The sequence below is a fragment of the Elephantulus edwardii genome, unplaced genomic scaffold, assembly GCF_000299155.1.
Source record: "Elephantulus edwardii isolate Elephantulus edwardi_28Jun2011 unplaced genomic scaffold, EleEdw1.0 scaffold00288, whole genome shotgun sequence".
NCBI classification, from domain to species: domain Eukaryota; kingdom Metazoa; phylum Chordata; class Mammalia; order Macroscelidea; family Macroscelididae; genus Elephantulus; species Elephantulus edwardii.
In genome coordinates, this window is record NW_006400038.1 from 367,057 (window position 1) to 390,974 (window position 23,918).

General features: G+C 44.8%; 1 protein-coding gene across 1 annotated transcript; it reads right to left on the minus strand.

The window, feature by feature from the left end:
* Positions 1-479: 479 nt before the first annotated feature.
* Positions 480-22,914, minus strand: SEC13 (SEC13 homolog (S. cerevisiae)). Its single transcript, XM_006900541.1, has 9 exons — positions 22,893-22,914; positions 20,058-20,102; positions 18,064-18,179; positions 11,126-11,277; positions 10,505-10,638; positions 3,838-3,971; positions 3,397-3,520; positions 2,314-2,460; positions 480-644 (listed from the first exon to the last, which is right to left on the minus strand). Exons 1-9 carry the CDS (start codon positions 22,893-22,895, stop codon positions 531-533), a joined length of 969 nt encoding a protein of 322 aa, XP_006900603.1. The 5' UTR covers positions 22,896-22,914; the 3' UTR covers positions 480-530.
* Positions 22,915-23,918: the final 1,004 nt, after the last annotated feature.

The following is a 23,918-nucleotide window of genomic DNA, read 5'->3' on the forward strand; positions in this document are numbered from 1 at the left end:
CACACCAACCGTGACAGGAAAGGGTGAGCACCAGGAGTGAGGGTGAGGGTTTTCACAGGGCCAGACCAGCTCAGGGTGTGGTTAGCACAGTACTGGGCTGTGACCTGCTGTGCATCATCTAATGCAGCTGTTCACGAACTAGAAACCCTGACCAACAAGAACAAAAGCGAGTCAGGCATTTGGGCAACACAGCAAGACTTATAAGCAATATGATTTTATTCATTTACTTTGGAAACAAAACTCCCAAAATGCCTGAGCCCAAAACACATAAAAATGGCCAAAATATACTTTAAAACAATAGATTTGAAGATCATAAGAGTTTTCTCTGTAACATGAATGCTTTCCGCTGGAGCGTAAATTATAAGCAACACTCAATTACATTAAGGCAGTTGATCACACTGGAGCTGACCTGGAACTATGCCTGGGCCAACCTTTTTGAGGTGGCAGAACTGCTCCTTGGTGGCCTAGCTGGGTTTCCCGGCAGAGGCAGGCCTGCAATTTGCAGGTAGGGAGCCAGCCCTGCCTGTCCTTCACTGCTCATTCTGCTGGCCCTCTGTGACAGAGGTGGACACGGACCCCTGGCCTTTGTTCACATCACTGATGCATATCCACTGTCCATCTACTGACTCCTTCCACAAGGTCACCTGCAAGCCAAGCACATACAGCTGTTAGGGGCCCACTGTTCCTCTCTGTTGGGCTGGACCACCACTGAGGGCCTCTGCACAGCACCTCACCTAGGTTCCCATTGAAATGAACGCACATGAAGAAAAAAGGAAGTGATAAGTCACAGCAGCTGAGAGGTGTAAATTCTGTGAACAATCCATGTATAGAGGCTGTTTTAACTTGATACAGCTCTACCTCTCCGCCATGCACCTTGCAAAAGTGCACATTCTCGAGCTCAAAGTCCAGATCTGCTAATTCAGAAATCTGGGGGTGGGGTAGCTGAATGTCATCACAAATTTAACCCTGGGAGCATGTAAGAGCGACTGCAGCTGGGGAAGACTGAAGCTCAGTGTGTGATCCGCCTCCACACAAACATCTGAGAGTGGAAAAGTTTGTCCCTGAACAGAGGATTAGGGGATTGCATTTAAAAAATAATAACCTGCCTAAAGCTGTGTGCATGTGAGCTCCTGCTTCACAAACTGACTTTGTTTACTAGGCCTGCTTTGTGTGGGATGGTCTGGGGTTGAGAAGATACCTCAGCTCAAAACACTCAAACTCAGTGTCAGAACTAACTCAGAGCTGACCCTCCAGCAGGTTTTCAGGGCCTATATATTGCATGGGAGGAGAGTGACCATCTTTCTCCCAAGGAGCAGCTAGTGAATTTGAACCCCCACAGGTGCTGTGTTGGGCCTAGCAGCTCAGCTCCCTATAGATTATAACATCAGAGCTCCTGGGAAGTTACCTGGTACTTTAAAAGCAAAGGAGTGCTAAGAGCAGCACCACAAGCGCTTTGTGAAAAACAAAGGAGTCAGGAGCATAAAACCAGTAACAGCAGACCTGAAGCAGGGAATTAAGTAAGCACTTGCTTACTGTCTTGAAAATACAATGGCAGGACTGTGTGAGTCAGGTCCTGGGGGTCAGTCCCAACCCAGCACTCATATGAACAAATAGGGCTAGGTCAGCTGTCCCTGAAGCCCACTCCAGTGCCAAAATTCCAAGCCTTTGAGATAGGACCACTGGTTCTTTCTGGAAATGCAGAAAGCAAGGTAGGCTGAAGTACAAGCTGCCCAGAGAAAAAGGACAAAGCCACTTGCCAGCCAACTTCTCTGAGGCAGAGCCCCTAACTTTACCAAGCAGGTTCCAAATGGAGTGCTTGCAACACATAACTTCTCATGCTCTGTCCCGTCCTGGGTTAAGCTTTGTGTGACTACACTTTCTGCATGGGCTCCACAGCATAGCAGCATAAAGCACACAGAAGTCGGTACACAGTAACTACTCACAAATGCTGTGTATTTATGACAGCAGGCCCCCTTCTTTCTTTGGGCTCTTGCATGCTTACTTTTTAGCAGGTTTAACTGGAAATCACCATTAAAATGAAGGAGCCAAAAGGTTAATGATGGACCCTCGGCTAATGGCTTTGGTTGCCTTGGACCTGTTGCTAGCTCTGTAGCCCTTCTGTAAATCACTGGCCAGCTTCTATCCCTTATCAATGAGACAGGGACAAATGGTCTCTCAGGATGTCTATCTAGAATCACAAGGTGCGCTGAAAACGCAATTCTTCCCAAGCCTGATGCAAATGCCAAATGCCTCCTCCAGTGGGCTGAGTAAAGACAAGCAGGCTCTGCCCACCATCACAGGAAATGGGTGCACCTTATTATCTCCACCGGAGACAGCCAGGATATTGGCCGTGATGGACCAGCTCACGTGCCACACCACATCGTTGAACTTGTGCAGCAGTTTAGGGGACCATGTACTGCCTGACGCATCATCACAGGTCCAGATGAAGACACGCCCATCCTGGAAGAGACATGAAATCAGGAGAGGGAAGTGGTGCTCCCCCACTGGTGACAGCCTCCCAACCTGGAGTCATACTGGATTTGGCTGCAAACAAGAAAGGTGACCATGTGTAGGAATGGCCAAGGACTTCCGGCTGCCACAGTCCTGATGACCAATCCCTATCTCTTTGCCCCCAGGAACATGCTGAACTGGCCAAGCCCCAACCCTCCACCACAGATGCATTGGTAATAGTCACACTTTCCCTACAGTTGTCTTCAGACCTGCCTAGCACTTGCTTGCTCGAGATCTTTCTTGATGTCAACAGAATGAGTATGGTTATCTAAAAACTGAGCTCAGAGATAAGAAGAGGGCAAGTTAAAAAAAAAAAAAGTAAAAGTAATTGAGTAAGGTAACACCTCTCAAATTTAGTCAAAAACCCTAATTCAGGCGAGCTCTGGTGGCCTAGTGGCAGGAAACTGCACTGCAATCCCAGAGGTGCACGGTTCAAATCTACCAGATGCTCTGCTGAAGAAGGAAGGACAATCGCCTCCTGTACCAGTCAGATCCAATTTGACGGTACACACATTAAATAAATAAATAAATTAAAAAAAATAAAACAAAAAAACCCTAATTCAACTCTTTTCTAGGGTGGTGGTAGCAGAGGATGAGAGGCTCACCCTGGTTTCATTTCTGTATGGACAGTGTGGGTTAGGAGAAGAGTTTACAGTCTCAGAATTTCCTAGCTCATGGCCTTGAATAGATCTCCTCCCCTGGGATAGTTCAACTGTAACCATTTTATCTCTGGCGGCCAGCCAAGTGTGGCTTCTAGCCTAGACTGTACTGTACTTAATGTGCCCCTTGCTATCCTTGCATTTTAAGAGGACTTCCCAACTCAGAGAGATTCTAAATGCTTCACCTAAGAGACGCAATTCCATAGGCTTCTCAGGCCGAGCTCACCTGGGAGCAGCTGGCGATGACGCTGGTTGGCAGACCAATGGAGGGGGCCCAGGCCACGTCTCGAACCCAGTCACTGTGTGCTTCCAGCTTCTGCTCCTCTTTCCACTGGCCGTCCTCCTCTTCCCTGCCAGGGAGAACAAGGGGTTACCCAGCAGGCAGCAGTCCCAGTTTTTGACTTGAACTGTCGAGCCATTTTATCCAGCTCACCAGCTACAAAGGCACCTCAGAGAAGCTTTGTTCCCACATCCCCAGCCAATGCGAGCGAGCTAGGGGAACAGCAACTCCCATGCTCAGACACAGGGCAAGTGTTATTTTTTTTAAGAAGAGGCTCTTCTTGGATACATTTTACTGACAGGAGGGAAAAAGAAAGAATATTCAAGTGTGGCTGAGGCAGGTGGTGAGAAGGGTACCCTTTTGAGGTGTCCATACAAATGCACTTACTTCCACAGCTTGATAAGATTATCACAGCCACCAGACGCAAACTTCTTGATGTAGTTGGGTTTCTGTCCTGATGGTTGGTCTATGAGGTTTCCGGGCACAACTGCAGGTGCCCAGCTGACAGCATTGCAGCCGATCTGTAAAGAGGGGACGTGACTTTGCTAGTCCCTGCAGCAAGACACTGGGCTGCTGCACACCATGGCTTGGGTCTAGCTCCTTTGTAGTTCCAGGACTGCATTACAGGGAAACTGATTGCACTCACCATCCTCCACAAGTATTTCTATCAGTGTGTTTTTCAGTAGAACACAACTAAAGTAGGAGTTAGGAATTCTCTCAGGAGTTGGTGATATAATATTTTTCAAATGTATGAAAGCAGGGCACACAGGGTCACCTTTTGTATTATTATTATAGAGGAGAGTGCATTCAGAAAACCATACAACATATCCTTATAGCTTAATGAGTTATGTAAAGCACTCTTGTACCACTCCTTGGGCAATCCACCAGGCGTGTGGTGGTCTAGTGGTCCAAGGCCTCCTTTTCTGTGTAGACCCTTCTTCACTTCCTGGCATCTGCAGCATGCCATCATCCACTACTCAGGGAGGTCTGGCAACCACTATGATGGGAACCGACTGCAGTGGAGTTTCCAGACTAAGATGGACTAGGAGAAAACCTGGTTTCTTTTGGTAATACATTGTACTTCCAAACAATAATCTAGCTCATAGATGATACATGGCTCACCGCCACAGGCTTACTTAGAGAACTGCACACACAACAGTCTCAGGACAACACTACTGTTGCCAACATGATTATGGAAAATAGAGTGGTTTGTAAGTGCTCTCCTCTTTCTCAACTGTAACACAGGGAGTCACTGGCTCACAATGCATCTGAGTGATGACTGTCCAGCTTTGGGTTGTACAATTGGAAAAGCAGGAACTATTGACATGGAAGACCTAAGTTTCTGTTTCCAACCCCTAAAGACAAATAATGATTGAATTTATAAAAATACTAATAGGCAAAAGAGAGGTACGTGATTTACATGAGAACTGCCTTAAGACAGTATTGAGAACAGAATTGCGCACCACCACAGCAGAGCACAAGGCCACTAAAATGACAACCAGCTTTGTACCTCTATTCAAGTATTTGTTCTTGTTATGGACTAAACTGTGTCCTCCAAACAGGTATTGAAATCCTGGCCCCTCTACCTGTGGATACCAGCTTGTGTGGAAACATGTTTTTCTTTTGTTACATTAATGATATCATATCAGAGTAGGATGGGTCCTAACCCTAATCACCTTGGAGTTCTAAAAAGAGCAGGAGAGATCAAAGAAAGCTAACTCTTGGGGCTACTAACAAGGAGGGACCCTTCCTAAGAGCCAGTGTGCTGATGTGCATGATTCCCCACTTGTGCAAGTTTTGCTTATAATCCTACCAGATAACGAAGAGAGTTATCTATAAGTAATTGTTACTCTTACTTTTTGTTGAGTTGCCTGTGACCCATCGTGACCCTATGTACAACAGCTCTGAAAACCTCCCTATCCTGAACCAATCTCATTGTCTCTAACATACACACACCCCAGTCACTGTGTAAATCCATATCCTCCAGGGTTCTCCCTTTCCTGTACTATTCCTCCACCCTTCCAAACATGATACACTTCTACAAGGACTGGTCTCTCCTGGCAACATGCCAAAGTATATCAGATGGCACTTCAAAATCCTTGTCTCCCAAGAAGCAACTTGGATTCAACCTCTCCAGCACAACTCAAAGACATAGATTCTTATGTCTTCCTTAATCACTGTCCAGCTCTGATGCACAGCAAGTAATGGGAAAGACCATGACCTGAATCAGGTGCAACTTAGTCTCTAGACTGACACTGTTGCTCTTTCGTACTCTGGAGAGATCTCTGATGGCATTTTCTCAATGTAATTCATCTTTTGATCTCCTGACTGCTGGTGCTAAACTGTGGAACCAAGCAAGTGGAAATTGTTAATCTCAATCTCCTTTATATCTATCATGGTGCTGTCAACTGGTGGTGAGAATCTTTGTCTTCTTGAAGTTGAGTTTCAATCCATATTGAAGACTGCAGTCCTTGACATTCTGCAGCAAATGCTTCAAGCCCTCCTCAGTTTTGGCAAGCAAGGTTGTGTCATCTAAATAATGTAGGTTGTTGATAAGTCTTCCTCCAATCTTGATGCCACATTCCTCCTCACAAAGTGTAGTCTCCTGAATGATCTGTTCCACAATGATCTGTTCAATGATTGAAAAGGTTTGGAGTCAAGATGCATCCCTGATGCACACCTTTCCTGATTTTGAATCACACCAGCAGCCAGGAAATTAAAAGACGTATTGCAATGGGAAAGTCTGCTGTTAGGGACCTCTCTAAAGTACTGAAAAGCAACGGTGTGTCTCTGGAGACTAATGTGTGTCTGGTACAGGCCATGGTCCTTGCAATCACTTTTTATGCGTTGGAGAGTTGGACAATGACCAGGGTGGATAGAAGGAGAATTGATGCTTTTGAGCTTTGGTGTTGGAGAGAGTGCTGAGGGTGCCATGGACTGCTAAGAAAACAGATTCATCCCGGAGAGGGTTAAACTGGGCTGCTCCTTGGAGGCAAGGATTTTGAGGCTTTGTCCGACATACTTTGTTCATGTTGTAAGGAGGGATTGGTCCTTGGAGAGGGACATCATGCTTGGGAGGGTGGAGGGCAGGTGCAGGAGGGGAAGGCCCTCTGGGAGGTGGATTGATTTGGTGACTGGGGCAATAGGGATGAATGTGTCGGAGACAATGAGATTGGACAGAGCAGAGTTTAGAGCTGTTGTACACAGGGTTGCTATGAGTCGCAAGCGACTCGACGGCACATAACAACAACAACAAGTGTTTCCTTCCTCTGTTCTGATAACTACTTCCTGGTCCAAGTACTGGTTTTGCATGAGCACAATCAGGTGTTCTGGGATTCCCATTCCCCTCAAGGTTAGCCACAGTTTTGTGATCTACACAGTCAAATGTTTTTGCACAGTCCATGAAACACAGACATTCTTCTGGTTCTCTCTGCTTTAAGCTAAGATTCATCTGACATTGGCTATGAGGTCTTAGCACCACAGCCTTCTAAACCCAGCTTGTATTTTTGGTAATTATTTGCCAATGTACTGTTCCAGTCATTTCTGGATAATCTTTAGCAGGATGATTTTGCTTGTAGGTGTGATATTGTTCAACAATTTCCACATCCTGTTGGATCACTTTTTTTAGAATAGGAATATATGTAGATCTCTTTCTATCAATTGGCCAGGCAGTTGTGCTCCTGATTTCCTGGCACAAGCTGTTAAGCATGTCCAGGGCAGCATCCTGAAATATGCTGAAATATGTCAGTTGGTATTCCATCAACTCCTGGGGCTTTGTTTTTTGCCAATTCCTTCAGAGAGGCTTGAAATTCCTCCTTCATCACCACTGCCTCTTGACCATATGTTTTTTTCATGGAATTCTTTGTCAGCCAGTTTTGTTTGGTAGAGTGACTTTTATATACATCTATGTTACTCTGTGTATGGGTGTATGTATGTATATATACACACACCCCTTTTCAATCTATATGTGGAGATTATATCCAGGAGGCTTGGCTCTATGAGGAGGAACGTGACATCAGGACTGGAGGAAGACTCATCAACAATCTGCATTATGCAGATAACATAAGCCTGCTTGCTGAAACGGAGAAGGACCTGAATCACCTGCTGCAGAAGGTCAAGGACTGCGGCCTTCAGTATAGATTGAAACTCAACATCAAGAAAACAAAGATTCTCACCACTGGGCCAATTGCCAGCATTATGACAGACAGTGGAGAGATTGAGGTTGTTAACAGATAGCTTCAGTTTGCTTGGCTCCACAATCAATACTCTTAGTACCAGTAGTTAGGAAATCAAAAGACAAATTGCACTGGGAAATCTGCTGTCAGGGACCTCTCCAGAGTAGTAAAGAGCAATGATGTCCATATGGAGACTAAGGTATGCCTGATTCAGGTCATGGTCTTCGCAATTACTTTCTATGCACCAGAAAGCTGGGCCAAATGACTAGGTATGACAGAAGAATTGATGCCTTTGAGTTGTGGTGCTGGAGAATAGTACTGGATTTACCATGGACTGTCAGGAGAACCGGTTTGTCCCGGAGAGGGTGAAGCCAGGCTGCTCCTTGGAGGCAAGGATTCTGAAGCTCTGAGTGACATACTTTGGGAATGTTGCAAGGAAGGATTAGTCCTTGGAGAAGGACATCATGTTTGGAAGGGTGAAGGGACAGTGCTGGAGAGGAAAAACTCTCAATGAGATGGACTGATTCAATGACTGAGGTAATGTGGGTAGGTGTGTCAGAGACAATAAGATTGGCTCAGGACAGAGCAGGTTTCAGAGCTACTGTACATAGAGTCATTATGAGTTACAGGGACTTGAGAGCAAATAACACCACCAAAACAATGTTACTGTTAGTTATTCCAAACAATTTTATTGCCTGAAGCATGTTCTCTTGTAGATACTTTTAGGAAGGTTGCCTGGAATAATAGTCCTTGAGTTCTTGTATATTTGTAACAGTTTGTGTTATTTCAATTTCAAAGTAATTTTTAAAAAACAGCTTTGGGGTATAATTGACACAAACTAACTGCATATAGGGCATATGACTGGGTGAATCTGGGTGAATTCTGTGAAACCATCACTACAATCCAGATAATAAGCCCATCCAATCCTCTGAAAGTTTTCTCCTGCTCCTCTGCAGTCCATTTCTCCACACGCTACCCATCCAAAACCTAGCAAACACTGATTCATTTTCTGCAATTAAAGTCTAATTAACATTTTCTAGAATGTTCTACCAGTAGATTTAGAGTATAGACCTTTCTGACTTTTTCAGCATGTTGTTGATCACCTTCTAGTCAGGCATGACTCATAGTGACTTTGTGAACAAAAGGCCTCAAGTCCGTCATAGTTTCTAGAGGCATGTTGTTTAGGAAGTGGATGCCACTCTTGCTTCCAAAGGTTGAGTCACCTGCAATGCAGAGTGACCCTATGTACAGCAGTTCTGAACCCATCATTATCTTAAAATTCACTGCTATTGTTAAAGAAATAATGGTGTGATCTTATTGGTGAACGGAAGTAGTTTCACATATGAATACAGCTGCTCATCCGTTCACTTGTCACCTAGTGCTGCTGTAACAGATTTCACAAGTGGATGGCTCTTCTCTTATAGCCTCTCACTCTCACTGCTTACCCTCCCGCTTTACAGCTTCTTAGGCTGTAAAGTGCCTGAGAGCCACTGGTGGACTTGAGATGCTGGGGAGGGGGTGGTCCTCTGGGTCAGCAGTACCATTCCGTGAGGACCACACCACCAGAGCGTCCTTCTTACAGTGTAGGAGGCTAGAGAGGAGACATCTGCGTTTGGGGCAGCAGCTCTAGGGGAAGGCCCATTTCCTGTAACACCTGTGGAGAACCTCATATGCACCGGCCTTCCCTGATGTCAAGGAGCTTCCTAGTGCTTTGGATCCAAACCCCAAAGCACACCCCCTCCTGGCATTTTTAGTGGTACTGAGGTTTGCCCTCTTGTCTCAACTCTCCCCCCTCCCGTGAGATAAAAGGCGTACAGACCACACCCCAGGGAAAATGACCCCACATTGGATCAGGGCCGCAATGTAGTTACTAATGGGCATTTCAACCCACCCTGAACCCACTCATTACGAAGGATTATTACACACATGTGTTGAGAGGGGACACAGGATATTCTGTTTATCCTTTCTTTCTTATAACTTTATATGTGATTCTACCTTTTATTGGTTATTTTCATGTGGAATTAGTTTTCCTGATACAGTAAGGTCAATAACGTTTAGAAGGGCAGGCTGCTTACTTGGGTTGCCTGGTTCAGTCCCTCTCCTCCACTGTGGTCCACATCCTCTCTTTCCTCTCTGACTCTACTAGGTTAAACTTGATTTCCCTCTCAGCAGTTTCTCCTCATAAAGTACCCAATACTAGAAGGCAGGCTTGTGGGCCATGAGGGCCACACTTCTCTTCTGTGACTTGCTGGAAGCTATCACTACACTTGTCTTCTAAGGAGCCTCTGGGAAAGCCCAAATGACTAACTTTTCAGCTGAAAATATTTAATATTTATGTTATCCAGGGCCTCATTAGGAAAATGCAAATCAAAACCATAATGAGATACTACTCTCTTGAGGGCTGGACAGATTCTTTTACTAGATTCCCCCAGATGGAAGAACTACAAAAGCACACAGGCAAGAATTGGGGCTACTGTGTTTAAATCTCAGAAGTGTTGGGACCCTCCATGGCTGGGACTACCTGCCAAGATAGTAGTCCTGAATACCAGCAAAGCATCTTCTGAAGCAATTGCCTTCCTTTAAGCCTCAATGGCCTCCTCATAAGCTAGAATGAGCCCTTCACTGCGCAGGCAGTACTGCCAGTCCCTCCTGCCACATGCGCAGCAGGAAGCCCACCCTGCCAGCCACTGTCATTCCCTCCTTGGCCCCTCCTGCCACGTGCCCAGCAGGAAGCCCACCCTGCCAGCCACTATCATTCCCTCTGCGGCCCCTCCTGTGGCATGCACAGCAGGAAGCCCTCCCTGCCACTCCTGGGTGTGTACAGTCAACCCAAGGCCAGGTAACAGGGATCCTCTGCAGGCAGAAAGCACCTCACTCACCGTGTGGGCATTGCTGATCTTCTTCACGTCCCACTGGCCCTCGCCGGTGTAGGTCAGCAGGGAGATGGCCCCATCAGAGCTCCCACAGGCAAGGATCAGGCCGAAGTCATGCGGTGCCCAGCAGACGGAGTTCACTGCAGGCAGGAGGGGGCACGTGGGCAGGCAGAGCACAGCCCAGAGGGTTACAGTTTGATTTCTCCCATTTACCATTTACATTAAAAAAAACAAAAACAAAAACAACCCAAAACAACTGTAGGGACTACAAACAACTAAATTTTAACAATCCTAACACTTCCTACTATCATCATTGTTCCATAAATTAAAGTCTGTCATAACAAAAAAGTGACAAGAATCACACTCTGAGAATCAAAGGTCAGTAGTAGAATATATTTAGCCTATTTAGCCTTAAGAAAGACTAGCTGAGTTGTGTGTGCTTTTCTCATCCTGCGGTGGACTGGCTTCAGGTCTGGAGCCCAAACCTGGCTGTAGACAAACCAGCTGAATAGCCAGCCAAAGCCCCAAGGAGAAACAAGCAGTACTATGGGGAGGCCTGAGCCAAGACTTCACAGGACAGTGTCCGCCATGAGGGGCTCCTGGCCCGCCCGCCCCCGGGACTGGTACCTGAGGAGTCATGGCCTGTGTGCTCATGAGTCTTCTCCCAGGTGCCATTTTCCTCCTTCCAGATGATGACTTTGCGGTCATACGAGCAGGAGGCCAAGACGTTGCCATACATGGGGTGTGCCCAGGCCACCTGCCACACAGGGCCCTCATGGCTGCAGGAGGAGAAGAGGGGTCCTCAGTGCTCTGCCAGGCGCTGCCTGGACAGAGCTGAAGGGCATTCTCAGTGGACACAGTCTCTCAGGACAGAACAGCTTGAGAGTCCCAGGAGGGAGGGCGAGGGACTCAGCCTCTAAGCCTACCACCCTGACCCCTCATTCTGTAAGCCTATGACCCTGACCCAGCCAGGCACAGGCCTTCTTTGGTGTTCCTTGATCTAGGGTCTGGAACCAACACATGCTCACTAGGTCTTTGTAGATGGAAATATTACCTCCTTCCACAGTTAACTTCCTGAAAAAGTAGTATCTGTCTAATTTTCATATTTTTTAAGCTTTCTAAACTTTGAAAAGTTTAGAAACTGCTCTTTACCCAGTCATCTGACAAACACAGACTCATCAATAACCCTTCAAATTGTTATTTTGGTGAACAGTATCAAATGTACCATGGATTGCCAAAAGAACAAACAAATGTTTCCTGCATGATGTGCAATCTGGGAGCTAAACATCCTTAGAGGCAAGGATGGTTAAACTTTGTCTCACATATTTTGAGCATGTCAAGAGGGGCCTTGTCCTTGGAAAAAGACATCACAGTGGAAAAAGCAGGGAGTCAGCAAGAGGAAGACCCTCAATGAGATAGACTGAGGGAGTAACAATGGGTGGCACAGGGTGGAGACTGTGAACAAGACACTAGGGCAAGGTTCCAAATGATTGTTCACAGGGACATCACTGGCACTGTCAGATGACCTTGGTTGAAAGCAGAGAATACCAGAAGGCTGTCTGTGTTTTATTGACTATGCAAAGGCATTTAACTACATACATTACAACAAATGATGGCTAACAGTGGGAAGAATGGGAATCCCAGAATACTTACTTGTGCTCATGCAACACTTAAACCTACAAGGTGTTGTCTGAATAGAACATGGGAACACTGTATGGTTTAAAAATCAAGAAAGGCATGTGTCAGGACCAATCCTGTTTCTACATGCTGAACAAATCATTTGAGAAGTTGGGCTTTATGAAGAATATAGCATGAGGAATGGAGAACTCATCAGTAACCCGTGTTGTGTAGATGACACAATCTTTCTTGCTGAAAGAGAGGAGGACTTAAAATGCTTGCTAAAAGGGGAGCTCTGGTGCTGCAACTACAATCCCAGAGGCGCATGGTTCGAATCCACCAGATGCTCTGCCGGGGAAGGAGGGACAATCTCCTCCTGTACCAGTCAGATCTGATTTGACGGTACACTCACACAAAAATAATAAAATAAAAATGAAAAAAAAAAATGCTTGCTAAAATCTTCAATAAGGATTACATTTCAACATCAAGAAAACAAAAATTCTCACCACTGGACCAACAGGCAACACTGTAACAGATGGAGAAAAGACTGAAATTGTCAATGATTTCATCTTATGTGGATTTACAACCAACATCTTTGGTATAAGCAGTCAAGAACTCAAAAAAGATGTGTGGCATTGGGAAAATCTGCTGTCAAGGACCTTTCCAAAGTACTAAAGAGCAACAGTGTCAATTTAAAGACTAAGGTGCACCTGCTCCAAGCCATGATCTTTTAAATTACTTGCTATGCATTTTAAAAGTGCATAATGACAAAGAATAACAGAAGAGCAATCAGCCCTTCAAGTTGTGGTGTTGGAGAAGAGTACTGAATATGCTATGAACTGTCAAAAGAGCAAACAGGTCTGTCTTGGAGGAAGTAGAGCCAGGGTGCTCCTTAGCGGCAAGGACGGTGTCAGCAGCATTTCACAAACTCTGGGCATGTTGTTAAGAGTTCAATATTGAGAAAAAAGTTATCATGCTTGGAAAGGTCAGTCAAAGAGAGGAAGCTCCTTAGGGAGGGGATTGACACAGTGACCCTAACAATGGGCTGGAGTATATTAGAGATGATGAGGACAGCACAGGATAGGCACTGTTCAGATCCATTGCTCACAAGGTCCCTATGGCATGTAACAACAGGGCACTACAAGCTGTAGCTGAGAGCACCTAACAACCACAAATATCTACTCTGTGCTAGGCTTTGCACAGGAATCTTTCTCTCATCCAGGGAAGGGTCGACAGCCCACAGGAGGGAATGGTTAGGAGCCCGAGCTCTTACACTGACCTAGAAATGAAGTGTATCTTTTTATGTGTCCTTCTAAGACACTGTCAACTTGGCCAAGTTGTGACTCTCAGTGATGGTGTAATAATGTAGTGAGCCAATCAGATGGAAGGGGATTAGGGGAGTTTCTCTAGGACATGAACTCTAATCATCTTTTCTTTCCTAAGAGATAAAAGGAAAAAGAAATGAGAAATGAAGGGCCTTCAGCACCACCAAGAAAGAAGAACCAGGGTTGGACTACGCTGTTTGGACCTGGGGTTCTTGTACTGAGAATCTGAGACCGAGGGGAACACTGGTGCCAAGACACCTGCAGATCTCCAAGGGGGACCAGCCTACATAGGATACAAGGAAAAAAGAACCAGATTCACTAGAGTGGACAGAGAGGAAGCTGTCCTTTAGAGCTGGTGTTCTGATTTTGGATTTCTAGCCTTTTAAACAGTGAAAAAAGAAGTATGTTTGCTAAACTCATCTACTGTGGCATTTCTTGTTAATTCTTAGAAGGACACCATGCTTGGAAAGGTGGAGAGATGGCAAAGGAGACAAGACTCTCAATCAGTTAAACTGATATGGTAACTGCAGCAATGGGTTCGAGTGTGGCAGAAATTGTGAGGTTGGCACAAGACAGAACAGGGGTCAGATCTGTTGTTTATAGGGTTGCTATAAATAGTACTGACTTGACGGCAAATTGTGAAGACTCAAACTTCCAAAAACTAGCAAAGTTTTAACCAGGGCAGAAAAGAATGGGGTACAGATATTTTATCCTTCCAGTATTTTACATCCTTTGAGCATAACAAAGGCAGAGCAGAAAGGACCAAGTCGCAGCAAACATGACTGTCTCAGCCAGACTGGCAACCAGGCCTAACTCCAGCAGGTTTCAGCAAGGGGATTCTTGGTCACTAGACACCTGACAAACTAAAAAGGTAACCTATATATGCTGTTTCCTTAAATGGCTACTGACTTTACTCAGTAAACAAACATGCACTGGAAATGGACTTGCCAGGGGTTCTTTTGAGCAGTGTGATGAAAGTTATTCTGTAAAGTCCAGACGGGGAGCTCTGGTGGCCTAGTGACAAGAAGCTGCACTGCAATCCCAGAGGAGCATGGTTCGAATCCACCAGATGCTCTGCTGGGAAAGGAGGGACAATCTCTCCTGTACCAGTCAGATCTGATTTGACGGTACACACACACACACACACAAATAATAAAATAAAGTCCAGAATAGTGGATAAAATATAGTATTCTTACATTAATGCTCTTGAGTGACACTTGCTATCACTTGTCACTCACTACCCTATTACCTAACATTTCTCAGTCAGGACAATGGCAGAAAGTCTGACAATTTTGCACATTAATAAGGTAGTAGGCAGGGCAGCAACAGTTGTAATGCAACCCCTCCTTCTGAGAGGGTGTGTTGAGCAGTGCTCTGAGAAGCTAGATTGCACTGTCTCAAAGCCCTCTGTTCCTTCCTGCTGGTGAGTGCATGGTGTCCACCTGCCACATCAGGCCAGCCTGCTTAGTGGCCACACCTTCTGCACAGACACACAGACAGTAGTAGCACAGATGTTCTAGATACTCAGGTCCTCCACAGTCTGAGGCCCATCAGCTCAAAACTGTTGGAGGTAGAAAGTGGAGGAAGAAGAGGCACTGGAGAGGGCATCTCAAATGAGTGCAAGTTTCAGCATAGCACAAAATGAGAACAAAGCTTTGGTAGGCCTACTTTCCTAGGCGGGCTCCTGGCATCTTTGGAGGAAGCTCCAGGTGCCAGAGGGCATTCTAGGCTCTGAAGCTTGTATGCTGGGTGTTTGGAATGGGAATGGGCTCTGACCCAGCACAGGGGAGGTGAAATGGCTATAGCACTGACCCTCTAGCCCCACAGCCTGGCTTTATCCAGCTTTGTCTTCTCAGCACATCTGAATTTACCACAGGGAATCAGTAAATCTCATCTGCTACTATCATTATATTTGAGATTGTTAACAATTTCAGCTTGCTCGGCTCCATAATTAACTCTTTTGGCACTAGCACTCAGAAAGACAAACTGCATTACAGAAATCTGCTGTCAAGGACCTCTTCAGAGTGCTAAAGAACAATAATGTCAGTCTAGCCTAAGTGAGCCTGATCCAGGCCACGGTTTTCTCAATTATCTGCTATACATCAGAGAGCTGGACAGTGACTAAGGGTGACAAAAGAATTGATGCTTTTGATTTATGGTGCTGGAGGAGAGTACTGAACACACCATGGACTGCTGAGAGAACAAACAGGTCTGTCCTGGAGAGGGTGAAACCAAGTTCCTCCTTCAAGGCAAGGATTTAAAAACTCTGTCTCACATACTTGGGGTAAGTGGCCAGGAGGGATCAGTCCTTGGAGAAGGTCATCATGCTTGGAAGGGTGAGGGACAGCAGTACAAGAGAAGATGACCCCAGATGAGATGGATTGATAGAGTAACTGGGGTAATGGGGCAGGTGTATCTGAGACAGTGAGACTTGCTCAGGATAGCATAGGGTTTAGAGATATTGTACACAGGTTGCTATGAGTCGCAGGTGACTTGATGGCACCTAACAATACCACCACTCATGTTACACCTGGTCTCTGAGACCTAGCTTTGTGACTATGTAACTAGGTGAGGAATGGGTGCATACAAAACTAGAATTATAAAGAAAATCTTATTATATTGAAATAGTTATGCTGTTGTTAGGTGGCATGGAGTTGAGGATGATCCACAGTGACCCTATGTGAACAAAAGATCTGAACGCTCTCCTATACTGTGCCATCCTCACACTTTCTGACACATCTGAGTCCATCACAGCAGTCACTGTGTCAATGAGTCTGTGTGAGGGTTTTCCTCTTTCACTGATTCTTCACTTTCCCAAGCATGATGTCTGTCTCCAAGGAATAGTGTCTCCAAGGAATAGCGTCTCCTAGCAATATGCCCAAAGTATGTGAGATGAAGCTTTATCATCTTTCCTCCAAGGAGCTCTCTGGCTTATTTTTTCCAAGACATTATTTGTTTGTTCTTTTGGCAGTCAATGGGATAGCCAGAAGTCTTCTCCAACACCACAGCTCAAAGGTGTCAATTCTTCTTCCTTCATCCTTACTCATTGTCCAGCTCTCAGATGTATAGTAAGTGCCTGAAAAGACCATGGCCTGAATTGGGTACACCTTAGTTGTCAAAATGACATCACTGCTCGTCAACAATTTGGAGAGGTCCTTGACTGCAGATTTTCCCAGTGCAATACATCTCCTGATCTTTTGAAATAGTTACATTAAAAAAAAGATGAGATGAGGGTTTGGGAGGAGAACAGGATAAGAGTGAATAGATAATGAACACTGCACTGGAATAGATGAAGAAAAGGACTGTTTAAAAGTTAAAATCACAATTAAAGTAAAAAATTTTATTATATATAAAAAAGATTACACTAACAGGGATAAACTTGAATTTTTATGAATAAATTAAATTACAAGCTGTAGTAGCAGTTCAATAATTACTATAATTTCAAAGTATAAATAAGTAAAAATGATGTTAGAAACATGACTTCTATTGGTATCAAGGTGACAACTACCATAATTATGACTGGTTTCTTGCCAACACCCATAATAGAAGGACATGTTACATTTCAGAGTCACTGAAAACAAAGAAGTGATATTTTTTCCTCCTCACTTCAGTTAACCTACCTCTCAATTCTATCCATGGAACCACAAGAGAACCCAGTTTAAAAGCTTTAGCTGTTTGGCATTTGTTGCAGAAGGTCAAGGACTGCAGTCTCCAATATGGATTGAAGTTCAACATTAATAAAAGAAAGATTCTCACCCCTGGGCCAGGTGGCAGCATCATGTCAGATGGATAAGAGATTGAGATTGTCAACAATTTTAGCTTGCTTGGTTCCACAATCAACAATTTTGGCACTAGCTGTCAGGAAATGAAAGGATGAACTGGACTGGGAAAATCCAGGGAACGCTCAAGAGTGAAGAGCAAGGATGTCAGACTGGAGACTAAGGTGAGCCCAATCCAGGCCTTGGTCTTTGCAATTACTTGCTATGCATCAGAGAACTGGATAAGGATGACAGATGAAGAACTATGCCTTTGAGTTGTAGTGCTAGAGAAGAGTGCTGAACATATTATGGAGAGCCAAGAAAACAAACATGTCTATTCACATACTTTGGGCATGTTGCCAGAGGGAACAGTCCCTGGAGAAGGACATCATGCTTGGAAGGGTGGAGGGACAGTGCTGGAGAGGAAGACCCTGCATGAGATGGACTGATGACACAGTGACTGAGGTAATAGGCAGGTGTGTCAGAGACAGTGAGATTGGCTCAGGATAGGGCAGGGTTCAGAGCTCTTGTGCATAGGGTCACAAGGGCACATAACAACAACCTGGGCAGGAGGGCCCACTAGCTCCATCTTGTGGTGGAGCTGATCAAGCTTAGAGAGGTAATGGGCTCCTTCCCTAGGTCTTCTGGTGAGTCTCTGCAGAGCAGAGCAGGCCTGAATTCACCCCTGGCTGTGCCTGTGCCCCTGACCACACCACTCTGCAGACCTGGAGCCCACAGGTCATCTCTGCTAAACATCTTGAGAGGTTACCCTGAACTGAGTTCTCATCTTTCCTCCTAGACTTGAGGGTAGGTTTCAGAAGACAAATGAGTCTCGGACACCTTCCCTAGGGTTGGCCACACTCACCCCCTGAGGTCAGCAATAAGGATCTGTCCCCCGTTGCGGACGTCGAAAATTTTGACAGATCTGTCTGACGAGCAGGTTGCCAATCGGGTGCCGTAGTAGTCCATCTGGGCATCATGCTGCAAAGGGAGAAAAGTCTGGGAAGCCAGAAGGCTGGTAACAAATGCAGTTAGACGACCTGAAACTCACCACTTCTTAAAAGAGGCAGAGGACAGGAATTGGCGTGCCAACCTTTCACCTTCTGAAAGGGACAAATGTCTCACTGAGCTGATCTTACAGACTCCTCACATACATCCGGGAGAGAGTGCTGTGTCCAGTAGTGCAAATCCACTAGCTGCTGAGGAACAAGGAGATGGGCGGTCCCCTCCCCTTTCCATTTATCCCCTGAGAACACTGATGGAGGGTTGCTGTGAGCTGGGACTGACTCGACAGTAAGTGACAGCTGAGTCTGAGTCACATTCACCAGCTAAGGACCCTTTTGATCTCGTCTGTAGGGGGGAAGGTTAGCCTGGCCTCCTTTTCTTCCATCCCAGAAGCTGGGGCTAATGCTGCCAAACTAGCAGGCCTCTGACAGACACAAGGTCTAACTGGTCTCTCTGGTGGACTGCCAGACTGGCCATGGCATTCTATCCAGATATTTGGGTTCTTCCTTCATGGACTTGGGTTCTCTGTGCACACTGGCTCCTAGAATTCTGCCTCTCCTATGTCTTAATGATGTACTAGTACTCTAAGTTTCCCACATCTAAGCAAAATAAAGACTTAGTGTCAATGGCCCTACCATTCATGAACCAAACTGCTTGACAACCACTGACCATCCAGAAGTTTGACCCTGCCCAGGCCTTCACATCCATCTCGGGTAGGGTTCCTGTGAGGCACACAGTCTCTGGCCAGGCTGAATGATACCAGCTCTCTGCTGCATACTGTGCACGTTCCTCAGCTGCCCCATTCTGTCTGGGTCAGTGCCCAAGGAAACATCTTGGTTTTTCTTTGGATTTCAACTCTTCCCACTATTTCAGGAGTTGGTTTCCTAAGAAGACAGTATAGGTGCCACTGCACTGTCAAACTAACAGTACCCTGAGCTAAATCCCACATCCTTAGCTTATCTTTTTGCAACTTTTATGTTAACAAACTTCCTTGAACTTCAGTTTTCTTCTAAATAGGATTCATGATGGTATCTGCTTAAGAGCTGTTGATGAAGGTTGAATGAATTATTGAATAAAGAGTATTTAATGAGCAAATACTAGTCATTTCTACTTTGCCTCATCTACTCCTTAAACTCAGCCAACACAAGTAAGCAGCTGGTCTATTACTATGTTCACGTTAGCTATGAGGAAATCGAGGCAGGCTCAGAAAAGTTAGAGACTGAGCAGGGAGTCTCATATTGGTACCATGCTGTGTGAAAGGAGCTATGGTCTTGCTACCAATCCACTCACTACAGAATCCACAAACACACACAACTCAGACCAGGCAAGCTCTCAGAAAACCAAAAGCAACTGCTGGCTGGAGAGTCAGGACAGGACGGACTATGGTGGCACTGGGCCTAAGGCAACTGAGCTTGATGGGACTGCTCTTGCCCAAAGGTGACCTGAACTTTCAGGCCTGAGGGAAGTAGTCTGTGTTTCTCCTACCGGGACTTTAACCTCTGGACTCACTCCTGCAGTGCTGTCCTTTGAGCCATGCTTCCTCTCAGGAAACCCACAGTTTAGTACTTCTTGAGGTGGCAGCAGAAGACAAGTGGGAAGACTAGTGTCAAATATCCACATCCCCTTGGCCAGAAGGTTGAGTTCTCTTCCCGGAGTGACCAGAATGTCACTGTCCTGCTAATTCACAGGACACATCTGGGTTGACTGTGGCTTAAAACTAGAGGCTGACCAGTGGCTGCAAAGCTGTATCTGAATTTACAATTAACCAAAGAAAAGGATAAACACAAAAGCCCCTCCCTTCCACAGAAGTTCCCATGTCCACAGCCTACGTGGGAGGACTGAATGAATACTCACAATCATGTCCTCATGCGAGGTGTCCACAGTGTTGATTACTGACACCTAGAACCAAAGACAATCCTGGTGAATTAACTGCTGGCTGTCAGAAGACAATCTTCTCACTAAACTCACAAACCAGTTCTTAAGTTCCTGACTTTCATCTGTTATTCACTCACTCACTAGTTATTCTTTTTGCCAAGCACTACAACTTGGGTTTTTTCCCCCAATCATTTTTTAATTAACAAAAATTTACAGATATTTTGGATTTCCATTCATTCATTGTTGCACTTTTCTCCCTGCGCACCCCTCCCCCTCAGTACACTATTCTATTTGAAAAGTAAAAGTTCCCCATTGTTTTTCTCTCTCCCCCCAGGTCTATTCAACTATGCAGCCTTCATTCGGGATTCCTGTCATGACAATTATACCTAATCACATATCCCTTTTAAACAGTTTTCTCCCTCATCTGTTTCAATGTAGTATACATTATTTATCCCATCTTTCTCAGTCTTCCCCCAACCCCGATGTCAGTCCTGTTTTACAACAGTGGCACCATGCAGTGTTTGTCTTTTCGTGACTGAGATACTTCACTCAGCATAATGTCCTCCAGGGTCACCCATTTTGAATAATATTGCATGAGTTCCTTGCTTTTCAATGCAGCATAGTATTCCATTGTGTGAATATACCACAGCTTCTCTATCCATTCGTTTGTTGATGGGCACTTAGGTAGTTTACAACTCCTTGCTATCGTGAACAAAGCCACAATAAACATGGGTGTACATAAATCTGCTTGGGTGATAGTTATGGTCTCTTTGGGGTATATTCCCAGTAGTGGAACTGCTGGGTCAAATGGTATTTCTATTTGCAACTTTTTGAGAAAGCGCCACACTGCTTTCCACAGTGGTTGCACCATTTTTACACTCCCAACAGTGAATAAGGGTTCCAGTTTCTCCACAACCCTGCCAGCATTTGTTGCTTGCTGTTCTGTTAAATTTTGCTATTCTGACGGGGGTGAGATGATATCTCATAGTTGTTCTGATTTGCATCTTAAGAGCTAGGGATTTTGAACATTTCTTCATGTGCTTGTTGGCCATCTGAATGTCTTCTTTGGTGAAGTGTCTGTTCATATCCTGTGCCCATTTTTCAATTGGATTGTTTACCTTTATATTGTTGTGGTGTTCAAGTATTTTATAAATTCTGGATATAAGTCCCTTATCTGACATGTCATTACCAAATACTTTTTCCCAGTCTGTGGCTTCCCTTTTTACTCTGTTGGAGAAGTTTTTGGATGTGCATAGGGATTTGATTCTTAGAAGGTCCCATTTATCTATTTTATCTTCTCCTGGTTGTAGATCAAGCACTACACTTATATGCTGGAGACATAAAGAAGAATAAAAAGTACTCCTTGCCCCTGAGAAGTTCACATATAAATAACCCTAATATGGCATAAGTAGGTGCTGAGGTGGTATGATCTGAGGAGATGAAATGGAGCTTAGCGGATCAGTGAAATCTGCTAGGTGGTGGCGGTGAACAGAAGAGATAGTGTGACTAGAGACACAGATACTTGAAATTGCTTAATATGGAAGGGAACACAGCACGCAGTCTAAGAACAACCATGAGAGTTACAGCTAGGTTCCCTTCCTAATGATACCACTGTTGTTAGGCATCACTGACTCAACCACCACACATAGTGACCTTATGACCAACAGATCTGAACTCGGCCCTATCCTGTGCCATCCTCACCAACTCTGATATGATCAAGCTCCACTGTGTCGATTTATCTTGTTGGAAGGTCTTTTTCTCTTTTCTGACCCTTCACCTTTCCCAGCATGCCTTTTTCCAAGGACTTGAGCCCCCCTGACAACATGCCCAAAGCATGTGAGACAAAGCCCAACCATCTGTGCCTCTAAGGAACACTCTGGTTGTACTTCCTCCAAATCAGACCTATTTGTTCTTTTGGTAACCCATGGGGTATTCAATACTCTTCTTCAATACCACAGCTCAAAGGTATTGATTCTTTTCTTAGGTATTGATTCTTCTGTTATTCCTATTCACTGTACAACTTTCAGATACATATTTCAGATAATTGAAAAGACCATGGCTTGGATCAGGCACAAGTTAAGTCTTTAAACAAGACATTCTTGCCCTTTAGTACTGTGGAGAGGTCCTTAACAGCAGATTTTCCCAATGCATCTTTCACTTTCTTGACTGTTGCTAACATGGGTGTTGACTGTGGATCCAAGTAAAATGAAATAATTGATAATTTCAATCTTTTCTCCATCTATCATGATGCTGCCTATTGGTCCAGTGGTGAGGATTTACATCTTCTTGATGTTGAGATATAATCCATGTGGAAGGCATGGATTGTCCCAGACAATCCTCTTATTTTGGCAGTTTTTGTACAAAAGGTTTACACCTAAGACTTGATTCAAATTTTTCTGGAGGCTGCTCCGTGGTCCACAATTTGTCACAGACTTGAGATTGCCATTAATGGGGTTCAATACTGAAGAGTCTGGAAAGAAGTAACATGATTATCATGATCTTCCCCCTCCTACTCATGTTTCTAGGCCTTGCTCATCCTTTCTGGATGATCCCTAGTTCCCCCGACTAGCTGCCATCTCCTGTCTTCAGCACTACTGTGCACTGTCTTCATCCCACTAGCAGGTGAGCTCTGTGAGCAGTCTGAGTTGTCTGAATTTGACTCTCCTCATATCATCCAGCAGTGTTTGCAAACTGAAGAAACTATTTACTGAATGAGCAAGTGAATAAACAAAATTGACCACTATTTAAAAAATAATTAAAAAAATAATTCGTAGGCTGGTAAAGGAGGTTTCATTTGGAAGTGACATATCTAACCATTTCCCTGGTTTCATCATTTCCTGCAGGTATGAAGTTTGATCTGACTTTTCAGAGTTATACACCAGGTGAAGAAGGCTGCAAAGCAGTGCAAAAGGTACAGCACAAAAAGTGAGCACCACTTCCTTCATCAGATGCTAGGCTTTCCAGCAAGTGGGTGGCCAAGGTCTGCAAAAAAGAAGATAAGGAGAGTGCAGAGCTGCTCAGGGTCCAAAGTGTGGGCATATGTGCACTGGGAGGGACACTGGGCAGTTAGCTGTCTGATAGGTTAAGGAATGGCAGCTCAGAGAAAAGCACATGATACAGCAACAGAGCTTAGAATCTAACCTTATTTCCTAACTCCCAGCCCATGAAGCCTGCCACTCCACCAAGTTACCTATTTAAAACATTTCTTTAAATTCCAAAGCTAAAAGTGAAGTAGTCCAGGAGGAAAGTCTATTGGGTAGCAGTTTTATACCAGATCATCAAAGAATTTGAGATAGCATTTATTTCTAATTACTCTTACCTAGTAAGGAGCCTGAATGACATAATACTACAGCATCAAGCTGCTAACCGAAAGATAAGCAGTTCGAATTCACCAGCTGCACTCATGGAGAAAGATGGGAAGTCTTCTCCTGTAAAGATCCGTAGCCTTAAAAACCTGGTGGAGGCTTCCTGAGTCATGGTGCCTTATCAGCCAGGGCTAGTCAATCATATTTCTGTATCAGTAATTTTTTTAAAAAATAAAAATAAGGGAGTATTCTTTCTGAGTACCTGGAGTTACTTGGTCTTTGTTAAGAGGCAAAATCAATTCTGCTTTTCAGAATCAGTTAATAAGTTGGAAACTAGAATCTGCAGGAAGAGGGTAAGCAGGTTTGCAACTCTATTCAACAACTAAAGAATCCGAGGCCAAAATAGCCAGAGATTTAATACATAGGCGCTCTGGCCCTCTGAGCAGGAACTAAACCCAGTGTCCTGACTTCTGTCTCGGTTCCCTCATGCCTGCTGATGAAGCACTGCCATTCTCCCGAAGGCACTGTGTACGGA

Excerpts from the sequence above, each read along its gene's own strand:
- SEC13 (XM_006900541.1), bottom strand. Across the intron at positions 18,180-20,057 it reads CCTCGCATGAGGACATGATT|CATGATGCCCAGATGGACTA; the intron begins GTGAGTATTCAT and ends CTCCCTTTGCAG. Across the intron at positions 645-2,313 it reads TCTCCGGTGGAGATAATAAG|GTGACCTTGTGGAAGGAGTC; the intron begins GTGCACCCATTT and ends CTTGGCTTGCAG.